This window comes from Vigna unguiculata, chromosome 9, assembly GCF_004118075.2.
Source record: "Vigna unguiculata cultivar IT97K-499-35 chromosome 9, ASM411807v1, whole genome shotgun sequence".
Taxonomy (NCBI): domain Eukaryota; kingdom Viridiplantae; phylum Streptophyta; class Magnoliopsida; order Fabales; family Fabaceae; genus Vigna; species Vigna unguiculata.
Window position 1 is genome coordinate 31,785,068 of NC_040287.1, and position 19,541 is coordinate 31,804,608.

Genomic DNA, 19,541 nt, shown 5'->3' on the forward strand with positions numbered 1-19,541 from the left:
GTTTGAATTTCCGCAAGAAAATTTTATGAAATAAGCTTTATCTAGTAATATCCATCTGGGGTGTTACAGTTCCTATCAACCGCTTTTGAATCATTAAAAATTTAATGTTTTGTTTAATAGTATAACAACTATAAAAACGGGATGTTACATATACAATTATTTAAAATATATATCCAAATAAAAAACAATATTAAAGTATGATGTAATAAAATATCAATATAATATATGATTTTTTTATTATTAACGTTATTTTCTATTAACAACTTTAAAACAATTTTAAATAAAGTTTAATATAAAATATAAATTAAAATAAACTTAATCTTGTTAAAAATATTTACTTGAAATATCAATTTTGATAGAAATATTTGTGCACACTTATACAGAAATTAAATTTGGTTTAAATTTGGAAAGGGACAAAATTGCACAATTTTTACAAAAATTGCTAAATTGAGACAAAAAATTAAAATACTGGGACTAAATTGAGAATAGGAAAATGACACCTGGCATAACAGTGACACGTGACACTATCACTACCATGTGACACGATATCAACTTGACACGTGGATTTTTTTTTTTAATTTTTAAAAAATAAATAAAAAATAAAAAATTCAAAAAATAAAAATAAAAATAAAAATTCAAAAAATCCATAAACTGACACGTGATACCCCATTTAACACCGTTACTACACCACTAACGGAAATGATTTGATTGCATCAAATTTCCCAAAATAAGGACCAAATTGAGATAAAAAAAATTGAGAGACCAAATTGATAATTTGCTACGAATAATTTAACCAATGTTATAAATGCTTCTTAGTTATTTTAAAAAAAAATATATATATATATATATATATATATTTTTTTTTTTTCTTTTTTTCACATCGTTGCTGCTTTGGCAAAGGGAGAAAAGACAAAGAATAAACAACTGTCTTATAGCGTGGCTCGATGCTCATGTACGGAAAGAATGTTGCTGCTGACCCTTCGGTGACTCATGGTTTCTGAGTTGTCTGTTCAAACTTCTATGTAACTTTCTTTATTTTTTTTATTTTTATTTTTTTTTCAACTCGGCCAATGATCAGCAAATATGTTGGCCACGCATTTTTCATTAGTAATCTTTTTAACAGCATAAGACACCTTTGCTTTTAACCATATTTTATTCTTCTTTATGCGCATTATAACCAAATCATGATTGCCCCAAACGTTACCACATTTCAAGAAATACAAGTTCCAACAGCTGTATAAAAATCCGATGAACAGTACCGTCCTCTAATTAGATTTCTTGTTCTTCTGTTGTCTCGGGACCATGAACAGTACCGTCCTTAGAAGAACAAAGATCCTCGTTTGTCCGATGTTGTTTATTCTTATGTCTCATAAATTGCTAAACAGTTCTCACTGGGAAATCGAACTTGCCACAAAAGAAATGTGGACCAAAATTTAGAAAGTTACATTAAATTTTGCATCTGGTTTTTACATATTTTCCATATTTACAGCATCGCAAACATAAGCAGGTAAAGCAAAACTTGATCAATAAAACATTTATTAAGAAGTAATAACAATACATCCAAAGTTAAGAGGACCATTGTCTCTTAAAATAAAGGAAATAAACATAAAGAAAGGAATATGAATAGAACATTCTGAAATCTTCAACAACCTTTCCCTTTAAAACATTGTTCACGAGTTTTGGGTCATGTGACTCGTGACGTTCGTTTCAGCTTTCCCCATTTCCATGTCCACCTTCTCTAAGTTACCCTTTTCCTGGTCTTCCTTGCTTGGTTCTTCCACAACACTCCTTTTTGGGTATATGCAGTGAAGTACAAGCTGCAGGATCGACAAGGGCAATCCAAGCACATTCGGTCCCTGTCATTGTGAGACAAACATCAGTATTCGTAACACTTTGTTTTTTAATTTATGAAATTATGATATCCAAGAGACTATTTTGACACAAACCGCAACGAAAATATCTCGAATGAGGAGTCCATAGATCAGCCAGAGTGAAGAAGATATGGATGAGCACACGGATAATGTTAGTGGCATGAATTCAACACTCTTTGTTTGTATAACTTTTTTCTGCACCAATAAAAAATGAAGCATAGTTATAAAATTATTGTATAAGGCACCATAGAAACAGAAAAGGAAAAACACTTACTTTAATTTTTTAGTTAGTGAGATTATTATATTGCGTGATAGACCTTCTCTGCTCCAATTACAGGAAGAATATACGCTTAGTAATGACAGAATATTTGAACAGTGGAAAACAAAGATGAGTCACTCACCATCACAACGAGGGGAGATCCGTACAGTGTTACTGAAATAACTAAGCCAATGCTACCCACGAGAAGCTTTCGGTGACGGTGATCATGAAATACAAAAGCTGAGACTGCAGCAATTATGCAGAAAATAAGCACAACTGGTATTGCAGTCATGGCTACCTTCACCTGCAACAACATTTACTCATCTCAAAACGTGCAACGAATGGACCTGAAAACTGCAGTTATGTTTCTCAAATCACGTTTTCCCTATTTTTATTTCACTGGGAAAAGATCTTTCTCTATGAGGAAGAAATTGCTAAAACTTGATTTTTCAGCAAGGAAGTTAATATTCCAATGAAACCATCTTGCATATGATTCAAAACAAGTATCAAAGTGTGCAAACAAAATTTTTTTCGGATGCATGAAGAGAGTAACTTGGCTTACCTTTCCTTTGTTTGAAGCAAACCAGAAATAAATGAGAACATAGGATAACTCGAGAACAATCCCAATCCCATTAACAGTGACTAAAGGAAAATTTTCCCACTTGCAGCTCACAACAGGCAAACCGTACCAAGTGTAAAGGAGACAGTTCAAGAGTCCAATGATGTAAGGAATGCATGAAAACTCCTCTGTGCTTTTCTTTGTTATAACTCTTTTAAAGGTAACCCTGAACATGAAAAGCATGAAAAAGTGTTCAACACTTTATGCATTGTCTAAAAGGTAGAACATTAAAGCAGAAACATTCTTATACATGTAACATACAATGGTGCAGCATAAACGGACATTGAGGCTGCATTTCCTGCAATAAAAAAAAAAAAAAAAACAGAACTAATGAGTCAATTCCTGAAGACTCGATTATCCTAAGTTCTAAGAAAAGGAATGAACGAGGAAGTACCTAAAACAGCAACAACCAAACGAATGGTCTCTGCCATGTCTAGTTCTCTTACTGAATACTTAGAACTGAATGCTTAGAAGTTAGAAGAGATGAATATTTTGTACTTCCAACAGTTCATTGAAAATGCTTTATTTATAGCAGTTTGGGAACACTGTAGGACGCGTAGGCAAACTTAAAATAATATTAAAATTGAAACAGTGTATAAATTGAGAAAGGAAAGAAGAAAAAAAAGGAAGAAGTGCTGTCTACGTCTTTAACAATCATGTGGATGCCAAAATTTTGTACAAATTGAGAAGCTTTTCATCAACTTGCCGTATTCTTCTAAATTCCCACCCAGTCCCCCTACTTTTCATTTCTCCAGTTTTGGAGGCTTATGTTATGGTGAAGCAACAGACACAAAACATTATTTGCCATAAACTCTGATGTGTGGTGCCTTCATTTTTGACAAATCTCTTGCGTGTCATTTGGTATTTCATGTTATTATCTGTATAGTATTTTGATTTAAGGCCTATGTTTTTCTAATACAATTTATCAGTGCCTTCTGCTTTGTTTTTTTTTGGTTGGTAAAGCATTACAGAGGACGCTAGTGCGTTTCAAAACATTACTAAGATGATCTCTTCATGACGTGGCTTCCATTTTTCAGAGATATGGGAGTTTATTTGGTATGGCGCAATTTTAGTTCACAAAGTGAGCAATTATTACTTTTTGGTTAAATTATTTTTTAATGAAATCTCAAATAGTTTGGTTCAATTGAGTTCTTATTTTAAAAAAATCGTTGCAATAAGTTCAGTTCTATTAGTTGTACAGTAATGGTACTAATTATGTACCACATGTCAGCACGCGAATTTTTTATTTTACTTTTTTAATTTTTTTTTATAATTTAAAAAAAAATTAAAATTGTCACCTGTCAATCTGACACGGTGCCATTGCCAGAGACAATGTGATGTGGTAGTGTCACTGCCACGTGTCACGATTGGATGTGAAAAATCTCATTGTAGTCTCTGTATTTGTTATTTTGTCTCAATTTGGTTTCAATTTTTTTTAAAATTGAATCAATTTCATCTCTATATCAAATTTAATTTTTATATAATTTTACAATGGTATTTTTATTATAATTGATATTTTTAACAAAATTAAGTTTATTTGAATGTATATTTTGTATTGAACTTTATTTAAATATTGTTTCAAATATTTATATATCACTAATTTATAGACAAAATGTTAGAATTGTTAGAATTTTTTTTTAAATTATATTTGAATTTTCAAATTTTTTTATTTTTAAAGCAACTCTAACATTGATCTATAAATTATAAATATATAAATATTTAAAAAAAAATTTAAATAAATATCAGTGCAAAAATATACATTTAAATAAACTTAATTTTGTTAAAAATATCAACTATAATAAAAATACCATTGTAAAATTTATATAAAAATTGAATTTGATACAGGGATGAAATTGATTCAGTTTTAAAAAATTTGGGAGACAAAATAACAAACACAGGGACTGCATTGAGACTTTTCACATCTAATAGTGACACGTGATACTGCCACATCACACTATCTTTGCCACATGGCATAGTGTCAGATTGACACGTGACAATTTTTTTTAAATTATAAAAAAATTAAAAATTAAAAAATTAAAAAAATCACGTACTGACACGTGGTACATAATTAACACCGTTACTATATAATGAACGGAAAGAAACAAATTGCAACGAATTTTTCAAAATAGAGACTCAATTGAATCAAATAAAAATGGGGCGGACCTACTTGAGATTTCGCTACAAAAATGAAGACATCTGGAATGATTTAACCTAACTTTTTCAAATATATGATATTTTGTTTCACAAATTTATAAGTCATTTTCTTAAATTAAGAAAGTTTTAACTTAAAGAAGTTTGTTTCCGAGGTCATTTGTGGTAGGTGACTTGGTGTTAAGGCAAGCCCCATCCATAACCCACCGAAAATCCTCGATGGCGGGCGAATGTTGAGGACATGGAATGCAGACAAGATTCGTTTCTTTTACAATTACTCTCTTTTACAGCTGATGCATAATGTACAACTGCACTCCTCTCCTCTCAAGTTTTTTTTTATCTCAATAGGCTTTTAACGAGACGATAAAATGATGAATGAATGAATTTTTCATGTGATATCGTATATCTACTTTTGCATATTTTGTGTTAGGTTTAAAAAAATATATATCAAATTCAATCCGTTTGTGTTTGTCCGAAGTTGGCCCTTGCACCCGGTGTTAAAAAATATATCTGATTAAATTCGTTCGTCTTAGTGCACAGTTGGCTTTTGTGTCAAGTGTTAAAATAAATATCAGATTGAATTCGTTCATCTTAGTACGAGATTGACCTTTGTGTCAACGGTTAAAATATATATCGGATTCAATCAATTCACATTAGTGTGAGGTTAATCTTTGTGTTAAGTGTTAAAATATATATCAAACTGAATCGGTTTGTTTTAGTGCATGATTAACCTTTGTGTCTCTCTGGTGTTAAAATATATATATCCGATTAAATTTGTTCATCTTAGTGCATGGTTGACTTGTGTGCTAGGTGTTAAAATATATATCAAATTGAATCCATTCATCTTAATCTATATATCACAAAATCCATTATCCTTAGTGCGGGGTTTGCCTTTGTTCTAGGCGTTAAAATATATATCAAATTAAATTCATTCACCTTAGGGCAAATTTGACCTTTATGTTAGATGTTAAAATATATATTGGATCAAATCTATTTACCTTAGTGAGAGATTGACCTTTGTGCCATGTGTTAAATATGTATGGAATTTAAATTGTTCGCCTTAGTGTGGGAATAACCTTTGTGCATGGTATTAAAATATATATTAGTTTAAATATGTTCGCCTTAGTACAAGACTGATCTTTGTAGCTAATGTTAAAATATATATCAGATTGAATTCGTTCGTTGTAATATAAGATTCTCCGTACGATATATTAATATATATATTCCGAATAAAGTATTAGTAAATTTCAATAAAATCACCTTTATTCTTTGTTTGTCTTTTTGTCTTTAAGTATAAACACCTCCTATATCTTAATATTTTACTTTAGTTCTATTTCTAATGAAAAAAAAGAGTTACTAATTGTTTAAAATTATATATCACATTGAATAAAGTAAATTATATTTAATTACAATGGAACAGGATAATAGCAAAACATGTTCAAATCAATTCGTCAGATTTAATTTAGTTTCAAATTTTTTTATATTCAAAATCAAATTTGCATGTAATTTTTATATTTAATTTGAATATATATTTGTTGGATAAAAAGTTTATAATTAAGATTTGCTACAAAATTTAACACATGTTTAACAAGAAAAAAAAATTGAAATATTGAATAACTACCTACTATTAATTATACTTATATTCTAAAGAATTCATTCAAACTAGACTTAGTAATAGAATTATCAATCCGTTAAAAAAAACAAATATTTGTTGGAGGAAATTTAATAGAAGGTATCGATTAAATTAAAGAATATATATATATATAAGGGGAACCGAGTCCTGATTTTGGCAGCAGAATATAGAATTTTATTATTCTGATTAATTCATCCTCAATCAATTCTGATTAAACCTTGGAGGAAGAATTCCTAGGTTGTGGAATAAAGGTAAACAAAAAATCATGGGACTTATGCGTTTCAGTGGTGCGTATTTGGAAAACGCATCACATGAACTCTATTCCAATTCACTGCTCCAAAAAGAGGGTTTATCTTTGGTGATGATGACGGTGCCTTAATCAAGATTACAACACTAAAATTATAATAACCACCAAAATTAAACTAATTAAAAGGAGGTCTTTCTAGTCCACAAACGTGTCCATGTGCTTGATTTGAAGTTAATTGGGAATTGAAGATATTAGTAACAACATTTGGTTTCCGATGTTTGTTTGTGTCTGGTGTGCATGCGAAAGAACGTTGATTTAACGAAGAAGATAGGTTGTGAAATAGCTGCCACCGCGCTTCTACACTAAAACTCATTCTGTTTGTTTCACCTGCTTATAGCTGGAGGGTCAATTTTACAGCCACACTTTTTTGACTCAATTTTATAAGGGTACCATTCATGCACGCACTCTCCAACTTGCTACCAATACAAAGGAGGGTGAGTTTCTTACTCTTATCATATGTTACAAAGCACACCAATTAACTGCAATGTTCATCTTTTGTATCACTATAATAATATAATAATAAGTTAAATATAATTTTAGTTTTTAATTGTGTTGAAAGTTTTATATCGAATAAAGATAATGTCACTTTATAGTATACAACTGAGTTGCAAACTTCATTTTACAAATTGATTTTGTGGAATTGAGTTAGGCTTAAAAAATTACTTCTAACATAATATTAGAACTAAGTTAGAGTTTATCTTAACGAGATTTTTTATTAAAAATATATTTAATTAAAATAATAATAATTGGGTTTTGGTATTGGACAGGTGGAAGTTTCTAGCTTATGCTTATTTGGTGATAATGTCTATATTTCCCCAAATAAAGTGAGTGAGAGCATATTAGATTTGTACACATAGGATACGATTGGGAAGCTAGTAAAAGACACATCTCTCTCCTAATCTGTAGCTTGTGTTTGTTTTATTATGTTATGTGATAGCTGAGTGACATTACAGCAGCACACTGCCCTAATTAGTTTATTTGCCCATCACGCTCACCAAAAACTTCACCAAAAAGCATTTCCTTTTATTCATGTAATTAATCATCAAAGGGTATGGGAGATCAAGAAGAGATTAAAAAAAGCTAATTCAAAATTAAAAGTTATGATTAAAGTGCTCAATGTTTGGCAAAATCCTTGAATATCTTTTCATTGTGATGATGGACAATTTCCTGTCATTTTTTTTAAATTAATGGTATTTAATATTATACTATTAATTGAATATAATGTACTTTAGGTAAAGTTGAAAAAAATTAATATACAAATTTAATTAAATTTTAAATATCTTATGAATTTAATTTATATACCTATAGTTGAGTATCTGTTTTATTAGATATTTATAGTATTTTTTTTAATTTTGTCTAAATATTCTGCTGTCTTTTATAAATAATAAGATTATGTGATTGTTACTTTTTTTTCATATCATTTATCGGTTTAATTTACTTACTTTCCATAAACAAATTGACTTACAAATTAAACGATGTTAAAGAGAATGAGTTAAAATAACAAAATAAAAGTAATGACAACGTCATTTATTAACGAGAAAATCAAATAACGAAATATTTTGACCAAACCAAAAAATATTGTAAGAATAAAATAATTTCTTTTAATAAAACTCAATTAAAAATATTGAAACGTAGGAGGTAGTTAGAACTTAATAAAATATAATATAAATTATAAAACAATTTCTTTAAATTGTTAATGAGAATAAATTTTCGAGAACAACACTCTAATTAAATTATGATAATTTTTTTCTTAAATACAATATTTGATAAATATGTAAAGGAAAAATATAATATTAAATAGTTTTTTATACAAGCAAACTTTTTTGAAGAAGTTAGTTGAAAAAAACTTTTTTAATTCTTTTGGAATCCAAATATCCTATTTAAACATTTATTGAGAAATTTACTCCACCTAACCTAATATTTCCATCACCTTTTCATTTATGTTTTTGGCAGTGTCTGGCTACTTTTATTTCCTATATTTGTAAAGTGACCCATCAAATTTCTTCCATCCATTCTTATGTCCACATGTTAACCAACCTTCTATCAAAATCTTATCTATGTGCCCCAGTCATAAAGTTGACTTTACATGGAAACCCCACAATTACTTTATATTTATTTAGATGAATCAGAAGTCACTAATTTAACAAACAACGAGGGGGCCAATAATTAAGATATAGACATTTTTCTTATTGGGTTAGAAAGCATTCCAAAAGAATAATTATACAATAATACTGACAAATGCATCGCTATTTCCCTTGCTATCCACAAAAAAATAAACCCATTAATTAATTTCATCAAATCAAGTTAGTAAGTATCTTAAAGATCCACGCATTATTTCTCCAAATAACTGTTTGATATGGCCATTTTTCATTATTATTTTTTATTATTTTGATTTTGATTTTGATGATTAATATGGTTTTATCATTATTGCTCACACCACAATAATACAAGTGTCTTCTCTTTAATCACCCCACCTAAGTCTAAAGTATCCTTTAATGCTACAATATTTGGGGGCCTCATGCACAACAAATATTGATTTATTAAGCTTCGCATCAATCATTTTCCTGGGCTCATCATCATCTTCTTCTTCCTCGTTTCTTTTTAATTAAATCTCTAAACGTATCACCATTTTGTCACGCTCATAAGATAATGGTCGACAACCTATATATTTAGCCATTTACTGTATAAGAATTTGTTAGAAAAAACTCCCACGTAGGTGACAACTTACCTTAGGCTTATTTTGTATATGTTTAGAAAGGAGTTTAGTGTTTTCTAAGAAAATAATTTCAGAGTTTTTCTATTATTTTTTTTAGTAATTGAGAGAATAATTAAGAGAGAATGTTAGTTTCTTCCTGTTTAAAAAAAGGTTATCATTGTTTTCTTTTTGGAGGTAGAAAGAATGTAATTTTGTTTTTTTTTAATAAAATTACATTATTTGTTTATTATCTCTTTTTCTCTATTTTTTTTTATTTTTTTTATTTTAGTTATGGATACTTATACTATTATTTTAATATCCAATAGAATTAATTGGTGTATTGTTTGGTATTTTTTGAGTTTACTCGTTGCACCTTATATTCGTATACATATATGAAAAAGGAAAAGAAAATAGTAGAAGAAAAATATAAATATAATTAGTGATATATACTTGTTAGAGTATCCAAATATAATTTGTTCAAGGAAATATACAGAATTTGGGTAAAAAATATGAGAGAGGGATATCATGCAAGATCACTTCAATATGGTTTCAAAAAGGATGGCGTTAAAATTAAATGACAAGCGTGGTAGGGTTCTCAATTTGAAGCTTGATCTGGTGTGGATGGAATGTAGCAACATTAACTCTTTCAAGGGCTATATATAAGATATGATATGATATTAAAAATTAGAAAAAAGTATGATAAATTATTTAATTATGCATGTTTGATGTGAACTAAATATTTTAATAGATAGTATATATTATTCTTCTTAAAAAAAACTAGATTATTAGATAAGATTAATTATATGTGGTAAATACACCAAAGTATTATAAAATTTCTTAAAAATAATTGATATTTTTTATAGGATAATATAAGTACTTTTCATATTTAGTATTATTAGTAGATTTTTTTTGAAAAAATTTAAAATTGTTTTGAAAATATTTTATTGTATTCCCTTATAAGAAAGACCGTTGTAAATGTTAAAAATATACAAAATAATTACATAATTTAGTAAAAAACGTTAGCCATTACTGATGTAATTTCTATTTCCTTTACTATGTTTTAACTTACCCAAATACTATTATAAAGGAAATAGTATACATATAGATGCACTGATTTATTCTACATTATAATTGTTAAACCAAGGTAAATTAATGTAGAAAATAAGGATTGTGACATCAGTTATCAATAGATAAAAAATAATATATTTATACATTAAAGACATACTAAAGATCGGTGAGAGCAATAAAAATTATTTAAGTCTCAGTGACATTTTAAAACAATAATAAAGAATTAAAGAGGAAACAAATTAAAGAGACAAATATATAAGATTATAAGATGAGGAAGACTAAATAATTTTTATTTTTAAATATTTAATAATAATATAAAAAAATCAGAAGATGTGTTAAATATGAACATATAACTCTGTCATCATTAATAAAATATATCAGATCTTTCATCTATTTTGTTCAAACATAAAACTAAGTCAGAGCATTTTTTTTATTCATGACTGTTTTGTATAAGGGTTAGAATACCCTTTAAATGTTTTTTTTTAATTTAATTTATTCTTTATTGATAAAAAAAAAATCTCTAAACACAAATGCTGGACTATGAAAGAGAGATAACAATGTAACTGTTAGAACATTTTAGTTGTGAGACGAGATCGACTACGAAAAAATACTACTTCAAATACTATCTAAAAGAAAGTTAGAAACTACTAAAAAAATAATTTAACAAACACTAGACTAAATAAATTGATAGCTAAGGGAAAAAAACAAAACACTTCCGAAAAACCTTGTGACTCTGTCATTTATCATAATGCTAATTATATTATGCAGGATTTCTTTTCATAATCTTGACAAGAAAAAAAGAGGTTCAATAATTAAATTCCTCATTTTCTTTTAATATTTTTCACTCACACCAATATCTCCTACTCTTTTTAAAAGTAAGCTGTTATGTTACATACCTAAAAAAATAACCTTCAGTTACTAATAGAAATGGTTCGCTCTTATGTAATTATATTCGTAATTGTTACTTTTATCTCACCATGTTATAGATGTTCCTGACATGAATATATATATTAATTCATACCTAAAATCATTCCTATATTTGTGTGTTTTTTTTATCGATAAAAAATAATATAATAAAAATAGAGTACTTTGATACTCAAATCCTTTTATTAAAAGTGTATAAGGTACTATCCTCTTATGCTACACGTTTTATAAGAATCAATATTACATAGGCTTATAACAATACAAGATAAATCAATAAAAAAGCTTATTTAGAGACAATATTATAAAATATAACCTGAAATAAAACATAGATTGGATTCGATAAAAGTAAAGAAAGTGTCGCTTAATGTTCGAAGTACCTCAGTTTTTAATGTTTGAAGTACCTCATATACAATAATTTTTTTTTTCAGTTATTCATAATTATATAAACCCGTAGGGATCAACATCTAACAATGCATGATTAGGGTGTAAATAAGTGGAACTGGTTTTGTAACATTGAATTTAAAAAAAAAAAAACTAAACGTGCAGAAACACACACAAAAAAATGATATATTTCTTTACGTAAAGAAAAAACACACCAAAAAAGCAATAATAAAGGTGATACGAAATAATTCATTTGTGTAAAGCATCAAACTTCTAACACAAACTAATTGATTTACGCCAAAAGCAAACCTAACTCCATCTTCTCAATGCAACATGGCCACTGCACTTGTACTTATCCACTGCACACACATTCTATGCAAATATATCTTTTTTTGTGGGCTCTTTGCAAATAATGTTTCCTACTGTGCATAATGTCTGGTGGGAAATTAACGTTAGGATATATATTGTCACAAAAATAAATAACTCAAATCAAGTATATCCCACCAAAAACTAAAAGATACTCCTATTTGGGGAGGGTCTCATAGGGTGGGAAAAAAGGAAAAAGCATTGAAAAGTTGAGGAAGAAACATGGCCAAATAATAACAATGGAAAAGAGTGAAAGAAACTGCAAAAAAGAAACCAGAAAATCATAAAAAGATATAGGGGAAAAACATGAAACTTGTGAGTTTTGCAAAATAAATTGAATTTTGTACGTTGGCACACAGAATTTGAATAATTCTTCAAAACGCCATTAGCGGCAGTTATTATTGCAAGAGAAACCGAGAAAAAATGGAGAACAAATCAACCTTAATTTAATTAGTGGGACACTCGTGTTGTGGGGAGAACATGGTTTGCGACAATACATTGAAATTATCTCAATTCTGAATCAGAGAGGTTATTTTCAGGTGTAAATTTTCAATATACAGTATTTGGAGTCAATGAATTAATTATTGGTGGTTTGGTAGAATAAGGTTGCTTTTTGAGTTTTCAAAAGACTATTATCTTGTTTCACGAAATAAATTCCGTCATTTCTGCATGGGCGTTTTTGTGAGGTGATTCACTGAGTTTGATTTTTGTTGAATGATTATTTTTAATATAAATGAAACGATGTTAATTTTTTCTACAGTTATTAAGATATTTATTTGCTCTAAGAAAAGAAAAGAGGATATAACTTCTTTGGAATTAAAATGGTAAAATAGATTTAAGTATGGGCTCATTTCGGATTTGATTTGAGTTAGGTAAGAAAAAATTCAGTTTTTTAAGTGTGGGTCAAACTGCGATTCGTTTATTTAGTTTGCGGGTGAAATAAACTTGAGTCAGGTTGGAAGTCGGTGATAATTTTTTATTAGTCTTTACTGATTTTTATAAATATTTTTATTATAATAATTTAGTATTTTTAACCATATAAGTTGTGACTTTAATTTTTTAAATAATATAATATTGTTAAATAATATTAAAATAGTTTGGATGATTTATTTTTTTCTAAATGATTAATATTTTAGTTTTTAATTATTATTCTCTTAATAATATTGAGTGAAATAGATAAATAATTTGATTGTAAAATTTTAAAATAACAAATTGAACCATCAATTTTAAAATCAATTTTAATAGTGTATAATAAATATATAAAATAAATCCAAAAAAAAATACTTAATCGAATTAATCCATTAATTTATTAATTCGTGGAAATAGGTTGAATTGATTACAAAACTTTTAATTTACCAAAATATGAAATAAATTAAGTTAACTTATTTTTAGTTTAACCAATAATGAATCAACTCATATAAATTAAGTTGACTAATCGACTTTTAAAATACCCATATTTATAAAGTAATTTTAAAACATCCATTTTTATTCTTTTCAACATGATTATAATATTATTATATAACAATTTCTTGTAGATAAAATATATGAATATTCATTAATGATTCATTCATCATATATTTAACAAATATTAACATTAAAGTCATCTAATATATTAAAATTTATATTGTTAAATAATATTTCTGTCACGTGAAAACAGATATTATATTTTAATACATTGAGTAATTTAACAAAAAACTAATTCTAATATAATTACTTTCTAAATCTCTTCTTAGGATTCTAAAAGCGTAGATTATTTCGTAAATCAGTCTTTAAGAACCTAACATATCAATAAGATAAAATCTATTATTTATAATTTCATATATTGAATGATCTTAATTAATAGTTTAATTCTAAATACCGTTTTTTATATGTCTAGAATGAATTAACTACGATTTGAATCCATATATTTAGGCGTCAGTGACCCGGATTTTAGAGTTATTAGAGTCCTAATTTTTTTTCCCAGTATACATAAAATTATATATATATATATATATATATATATATATATATATATATATATATATATATATATATTAATTTTAATGTGTAATATCTTCAAAACTTTTACACATTTATGTTGGAGTTAAATATATTTTGAATTTTGGAGTTAAATATATTTTGAGTATCTCCAAAAAGTTTATACATTTATCTCGGGATTAAGTATGATTTATGAATTTTTTTAGTAATATTTGATTTGTTAAATAATATTTTAGACTGATATTTGAGTTAAAACGTGTCAAACAGTGTAAAAATTTCAAATACCAACCTGAAATGTGTTTTGCCAAAAAAACAAATATTAACCCAATTTGATTAACTTTGAGAAAAAAAAATATGTAACAAATTTAGAATACAGACAGATTCCATTTTTTTTTCAAGTTTAGAAACTCAAGATATATAAATCTTTTATAATTTAACATAAAAAGTTATGATTTAATTACAATATGCAAGCACTAAGAGCAAATTAATCACCCATATATAACAGCAATTTATGCTTTACAATAAAAAAAATGGGAATGATTGTAAATTTTTTAATTGAATAACTATTTTTATATTTTTTATTTATTTGAATAACTAATTTTATCATGTATTCTTAATATAATTTATCAAAATTAGAATTTGGGAATCATTGTAAATTTTTTATTTTAAAAATAGTTTATAAACAGAAATTTAATTGGTTAGAGTTGAATTAAGATGATTTTTACTCATTTTCAAATAAATTTAACTTCAATTTCAATAAAAAGTCCATTTAATTTGATGATGTTCATCATCACTATTCAAATTGTTATTACTATTATTATTATTTTATTTTAATACTAAAGTTCATTCATAATATTATGTTGTCATATTATATATATATATATATATATATATATTATTCCAACACATAATTAGAAAAACTTTTAGAAAACTTTCAATTATTATTATCATTAACTATTTAAATATCATAGTATATTGAGCTGAGTGAGACAACATTTCACGAATAATAAAAGGTTGTTTATGAAAGGTTGAAGATTTTACATGAGGACAAGTATTATCATACAAATTAATTTTGGAAACATGTATTAGATCTAATTAAATTTTTATTATAATATTAGAACTTATTAAACTTGCATGAGATATATATTCATATATGACTACCTTTAAGTCATTTATATATAAAATAGTGATGTCTTCATGAATGAATAGGGATGACAACAGATCGGGTCGAGTGTCGAGTATGAATAGTGTCTACTCGTAATCCGATTTGTAATAAAAAAATTTATATGTTATCTATTTCGTTACCGGATACCATTTTAAAAGATATCCACAGATTTTTTTAGAACCCATGGGTACCTGTAGATACCCACAAATACTAAAAAAGAAGATATTTCATAAATTTTTAAAATAAAATTTAATTAAAATTACAAAAAATATGAAATAAAATATAAATTAAATTAAATTTTAATTTTAATTTTAATTAAATTAAATTAAATAAAATATAAATTAAATTTTAATTTTAATTAAATTTAACTTAATAAAATAAAATAAATTTTAATTTTAATTTTTTAAGAGAAATGAATATTCACATATACAGATAGTAGGATACTTGTCCCCGATCCGTTTATAAACGAGTATTAAATACCCGATACCCGCTACCCATTGATACTAACTCTTCATAACGAAATTTATCTGTGAATACTCACAGTCACATATACGAGTATTTTTTTATCCCTAGATGAGAATGGATTAACAAGATATTATGGATTTTTCTTGTAAATAATTTTTTTTTCTTTTTTAAATTGACTGTATCCAATCACCACAAATTTCAGTAAATTCAATTTGTTTTGAAGTCAAATATAATTAGATTGCATACTCAAATTAGTTTTAAATTAATCACAAATTTCCCATTAACATAGACGTTAAAAAAATATTCTTAATAGGGAAAAACAAATCATTAAGATAATTGCAAACCCATAAGAAATGTTTAAACTATTTATTTTATTCCGCATGAAACAAGACATTAGAATATGGTAACAAGGAAAGATCTTAAGTACATGTAAGAAAATTTTGGTCTAAACATTTGATGTTACGAATGAAAGGGGAGAAAATTGATAATGATAGTTTGAGGGGAAAAAGAAGATATATTTGCAGAAATGGTGTCGTATCGAAATTTGTAGAAATGTAGCAGCCAAAATGTTAGAGGACTAGGTGGAACAATTTGTCAACTGTCTTTAAAAACTCTTTATAGTTTTTAAGGTTTAGTACCTTCATTTGTACGAATATATCACCCATCTTGGTCACGTGCTTTCACCTTGCAACTCATTCCATGTCACATGTCACTCATGCCTTTAATTTTAATTTAATAAAAAACCTTACACATTTGATAAATTAAATTGTTGCAATTCCAAACGCGCCAAAACGACATGGGTAGTCAAAAACTCAATCATTACAACAAAATATTATATTATGTCTTTGTCATTGCTTCCTAAAACGAATACTTTAATAGATTGTGACTCGTTACGTAAGAAAGCGAAATCACGTTTACCATGATCATGATCATTGCCATCTAGTGCAACACTCTCCTTAATTTTCTTTTGGAGTCACTATGGTTATTTAAAAAGAAAATCAATTTATAACATTAAATAAAGACAAATTATTTTGGAGTGATAAGTGTAATCAAAATAATTTTGGGACTTTAAATTTGTTTCATCGTCACATAATCGTTATGAGGATTTTTTTTTTCTCACTTATAATTGATCTTTTATTTTTTATTTAATGTAGGATTTTTAAGGTATTCACTTATTTGTGAATTGATGAATGATTATTTGACAGATATAGATAAAAAGAATTGACATCCTGTAAATTAATATTACCTTCGTGTGTAATTTCTAATAAGAATAATTCGATGGTCTCCAATATTTATTCTGCCAACCTCACCAAACATTTGCTTAGTCATAGAAATAATTTTTAACTACCCTAGTCTCGAAATTAGTTTCGACTTTAAGATTCTGTTCATCATTTGATCACTTTAGTTAAAATTAAAAAAGTGTGGTATTTTCTGAATGAAAAGAACAAAAATAATCACTTTTAAATTTAAAAAATAGAAAATATTGACGTTTTATGAAGCTAAAATAAATAGTAGTATGCAAAGTAAGAGAATAAGTTGATGAATAACTTTGAAATCTTTCGAAAAAGTCTTTCTTTTACAAACTACAAACAGATTCATGGCATCTCAAACAGTTGAATAGATAATGCAAGGTTCAGCTAGTGATTTACCATTTCATAGTGCCAACGTTTGTTTCAATACACAAATGGAGAAACATATAGAAGCTACATTAAAAAAGTTAGTGACGATTTAGGAAGATAAGAGAACAATATAATATTGTGTGAAGAGCAGGAGATGACATGAATGAATCTGGGGTAGGAAGTGATTGAGAGATTAAAATAAGAAAACAACTTTTGAATCATGTTTCCATTTATTATTTGTCGGATCCTTGAGAAGGGACGTTCAAAATTTGAATTATACTTACATGTGGACCCTGAAATGGTTGTGCGTAGAGAGGGAAGAAGTACATTATAAAATCTTATCCGCTTCAGAAGTTGGCAAGTACAAGCTCTGTTTTTGCGTCAACTCAATGTGGCAAATGGGCACATAAATATTATTATACATTCACATATCGTAGTGTGTAATAGGAAAATTGGAATGTCACTCAGAGGTAGCAATACAGCGTGAAAAGGTGAAGATGAGAGCCAGTTGGAAGGCAGAAAGGAGACACAAGCTGCAGAATTTGTCACCACCAAACTTCAATTTAGCTCACTTTTTTAGATTTCACTTTCACATCACTCTAAACCTAGCTCTCAAGTGCTTAATGCTTCACCAACTAAACTTTTCAAATCTCATTATTCAAAATTTCACATTGACTAAAAAATAAGACATTTCATGATATATAATTAGATACAAACTTTATTTTATAAGTCGATTTTATGAAGTTGAGTTAGATTTAAAGTTCACTTCTTAACATTGTATCATAAGTATGACATAAAACTTATCGTATCGAGATCTGTTGTTTGTTTGCCTATTGTTCTACCCACTATCAACAAATTTATTATTTGTTTGTAGTTGGACGCATAAAGCCATACTGTTACCGGTAAGTAGACTTAATGAGTTTGTTTTTGAATCTCTAAAAAGGTGAGTGAAATGGGAAATAATGCATGGTGGCTGCTCCATAAAAAAATGTTTGTATAATTCTGTGTGTGTTGTGTGCATGTATAGATATAACAGTTGGATCTGTGTCATTGCTTAGTAATTGGTGAGTAGGATGCAAAACATTGGTGTGTGCAGGTTACGCAGAATCAACCAAAGTGGCCCGCACACCGCAAAACTCTCTTCTCTCACTAGTCCATTTTGGGAATTGACTCATTCCATCTTTAACTTATTACTCATTCGTCACCATCACCATTTTCTGTTTCCTTCTTTCTGTTAACGTTTTACTTTGCTTGCTTCTTACCATTCTTTCCTATTCCGATTCGTTGCATGCTATTATGCCATCATCTTTCACTAACCCCTTTCATCTTCTTTTTTATGTTAAATCACATGAACATTTTTTTTTTTTAAGGATGTCACATTGTTTATCTCTTCTATAATTTCTGCATTTTCTGTCATATCTTTACTAACTGGTTTTGTTTTTTGCCTCCTAAAGGGACAACAAAATTTATTTTGAATTACTTGTTTCTCTTTACAATATTTCTCCTTTCTTCTAAGACCAAACATTTTCAAATTAGCTCCAATTATGCATGATATTTTGTTTATTCGGCTACATTAGTCAAAATATGCTGACTCGTGCTTCCAGTATTAGGAAAAAGACAGCATTATTGTACCGAAAGAATGGCCTGTATCGTCTCTAAAATAAATAAAAATGGTTTTAAATATTAAATGTTGAATTGAATCAAAGTGTAAATTCAAATTAATAATAATTTTCTATTTTACAATATTTGGGTCATCTTCTAGAAAATATCTCTGAAAATTATTAATTACTATGAAAATGGTTCAGCTTTTCATTGAATAGATAGATACACTCATTTTTCTTTTCAAAAATTTTCATAATTAACGATAAATTTTTAGGTAGAAAATAAATTATTGATAAATTTAATTTATAAGCGAATTTTAAAAATTTAAATTATGAATTTTAAAAAATTAAATTATCAACAGTTAATTTTACCGGTAAATAGTCACCCATAAAATTTTTTGATAAATTCAAATTTGTATTATTAATAATGTATTTGACGA

General features: G+C 27.3%; 1 protein-coding gene across 1 annotated transcript; it reads right to left on the reverse strand.

The window, feature by feature from the left end:
- Positions 1 to 1,508: 1,508 nt before the first annotated feature.
- LOC114162130 (bidirectional sugar transporter SWEET3) lies at positions 1,509 to 3,322 on the reverse strand. The gene is made up of 6 exons (XM_028045913.1): positions 3,144 to 3,322; positions 3,011 to 3,047; positions 2,693 to 2,915; positions 2,273 to 2,434; positions 1,947 to 2,066; positions 1,509 to 1,856 (listed from the first exon to the last, which is right to left on the reverse strand). Exons 1-6 carry the CDS (start codon positions 3,178 to 3,180, stop codon positions 1,671 to 1,673), a joined length of 765 nt encoding a protein of 254 aa, XP_027901714.1. The 5' UTR covers positions 3,181 to 3,322; the 3' UTR covers positions 1,509 to 1,670.
- Between the last annotated feature and the right edge of the window lie 16,219 nt (positions 3,323 to 19,541).

What these genes read in the sequence shown, in the direction of transcription:
- LOC114162130 (XM_028045913.1), bottom strand. Translation starts at nt 3,180, where the DNA reads ATGGCAGAGACCATTCGTTTGGTTGTTGCTGTTTTAG. An exon ending in TCCGTTTATGCTGCACCATT is followed by an intron (nt 2,916 to 3,010) that starts GTATGTTACATG and finishes TTTCATGTTCAG; the next exon opens with GGTTACCTTTAAAAGAGTTA. An exon ending in GATCTCCCCTCGTTGTGATG is followed by an intron (nt 2,067 to 2,272) that starts GTGAGTGACTCA and finishes TTATTGGTGCAG; the next exon opens with AAAAAAGTTATACAAACAAA.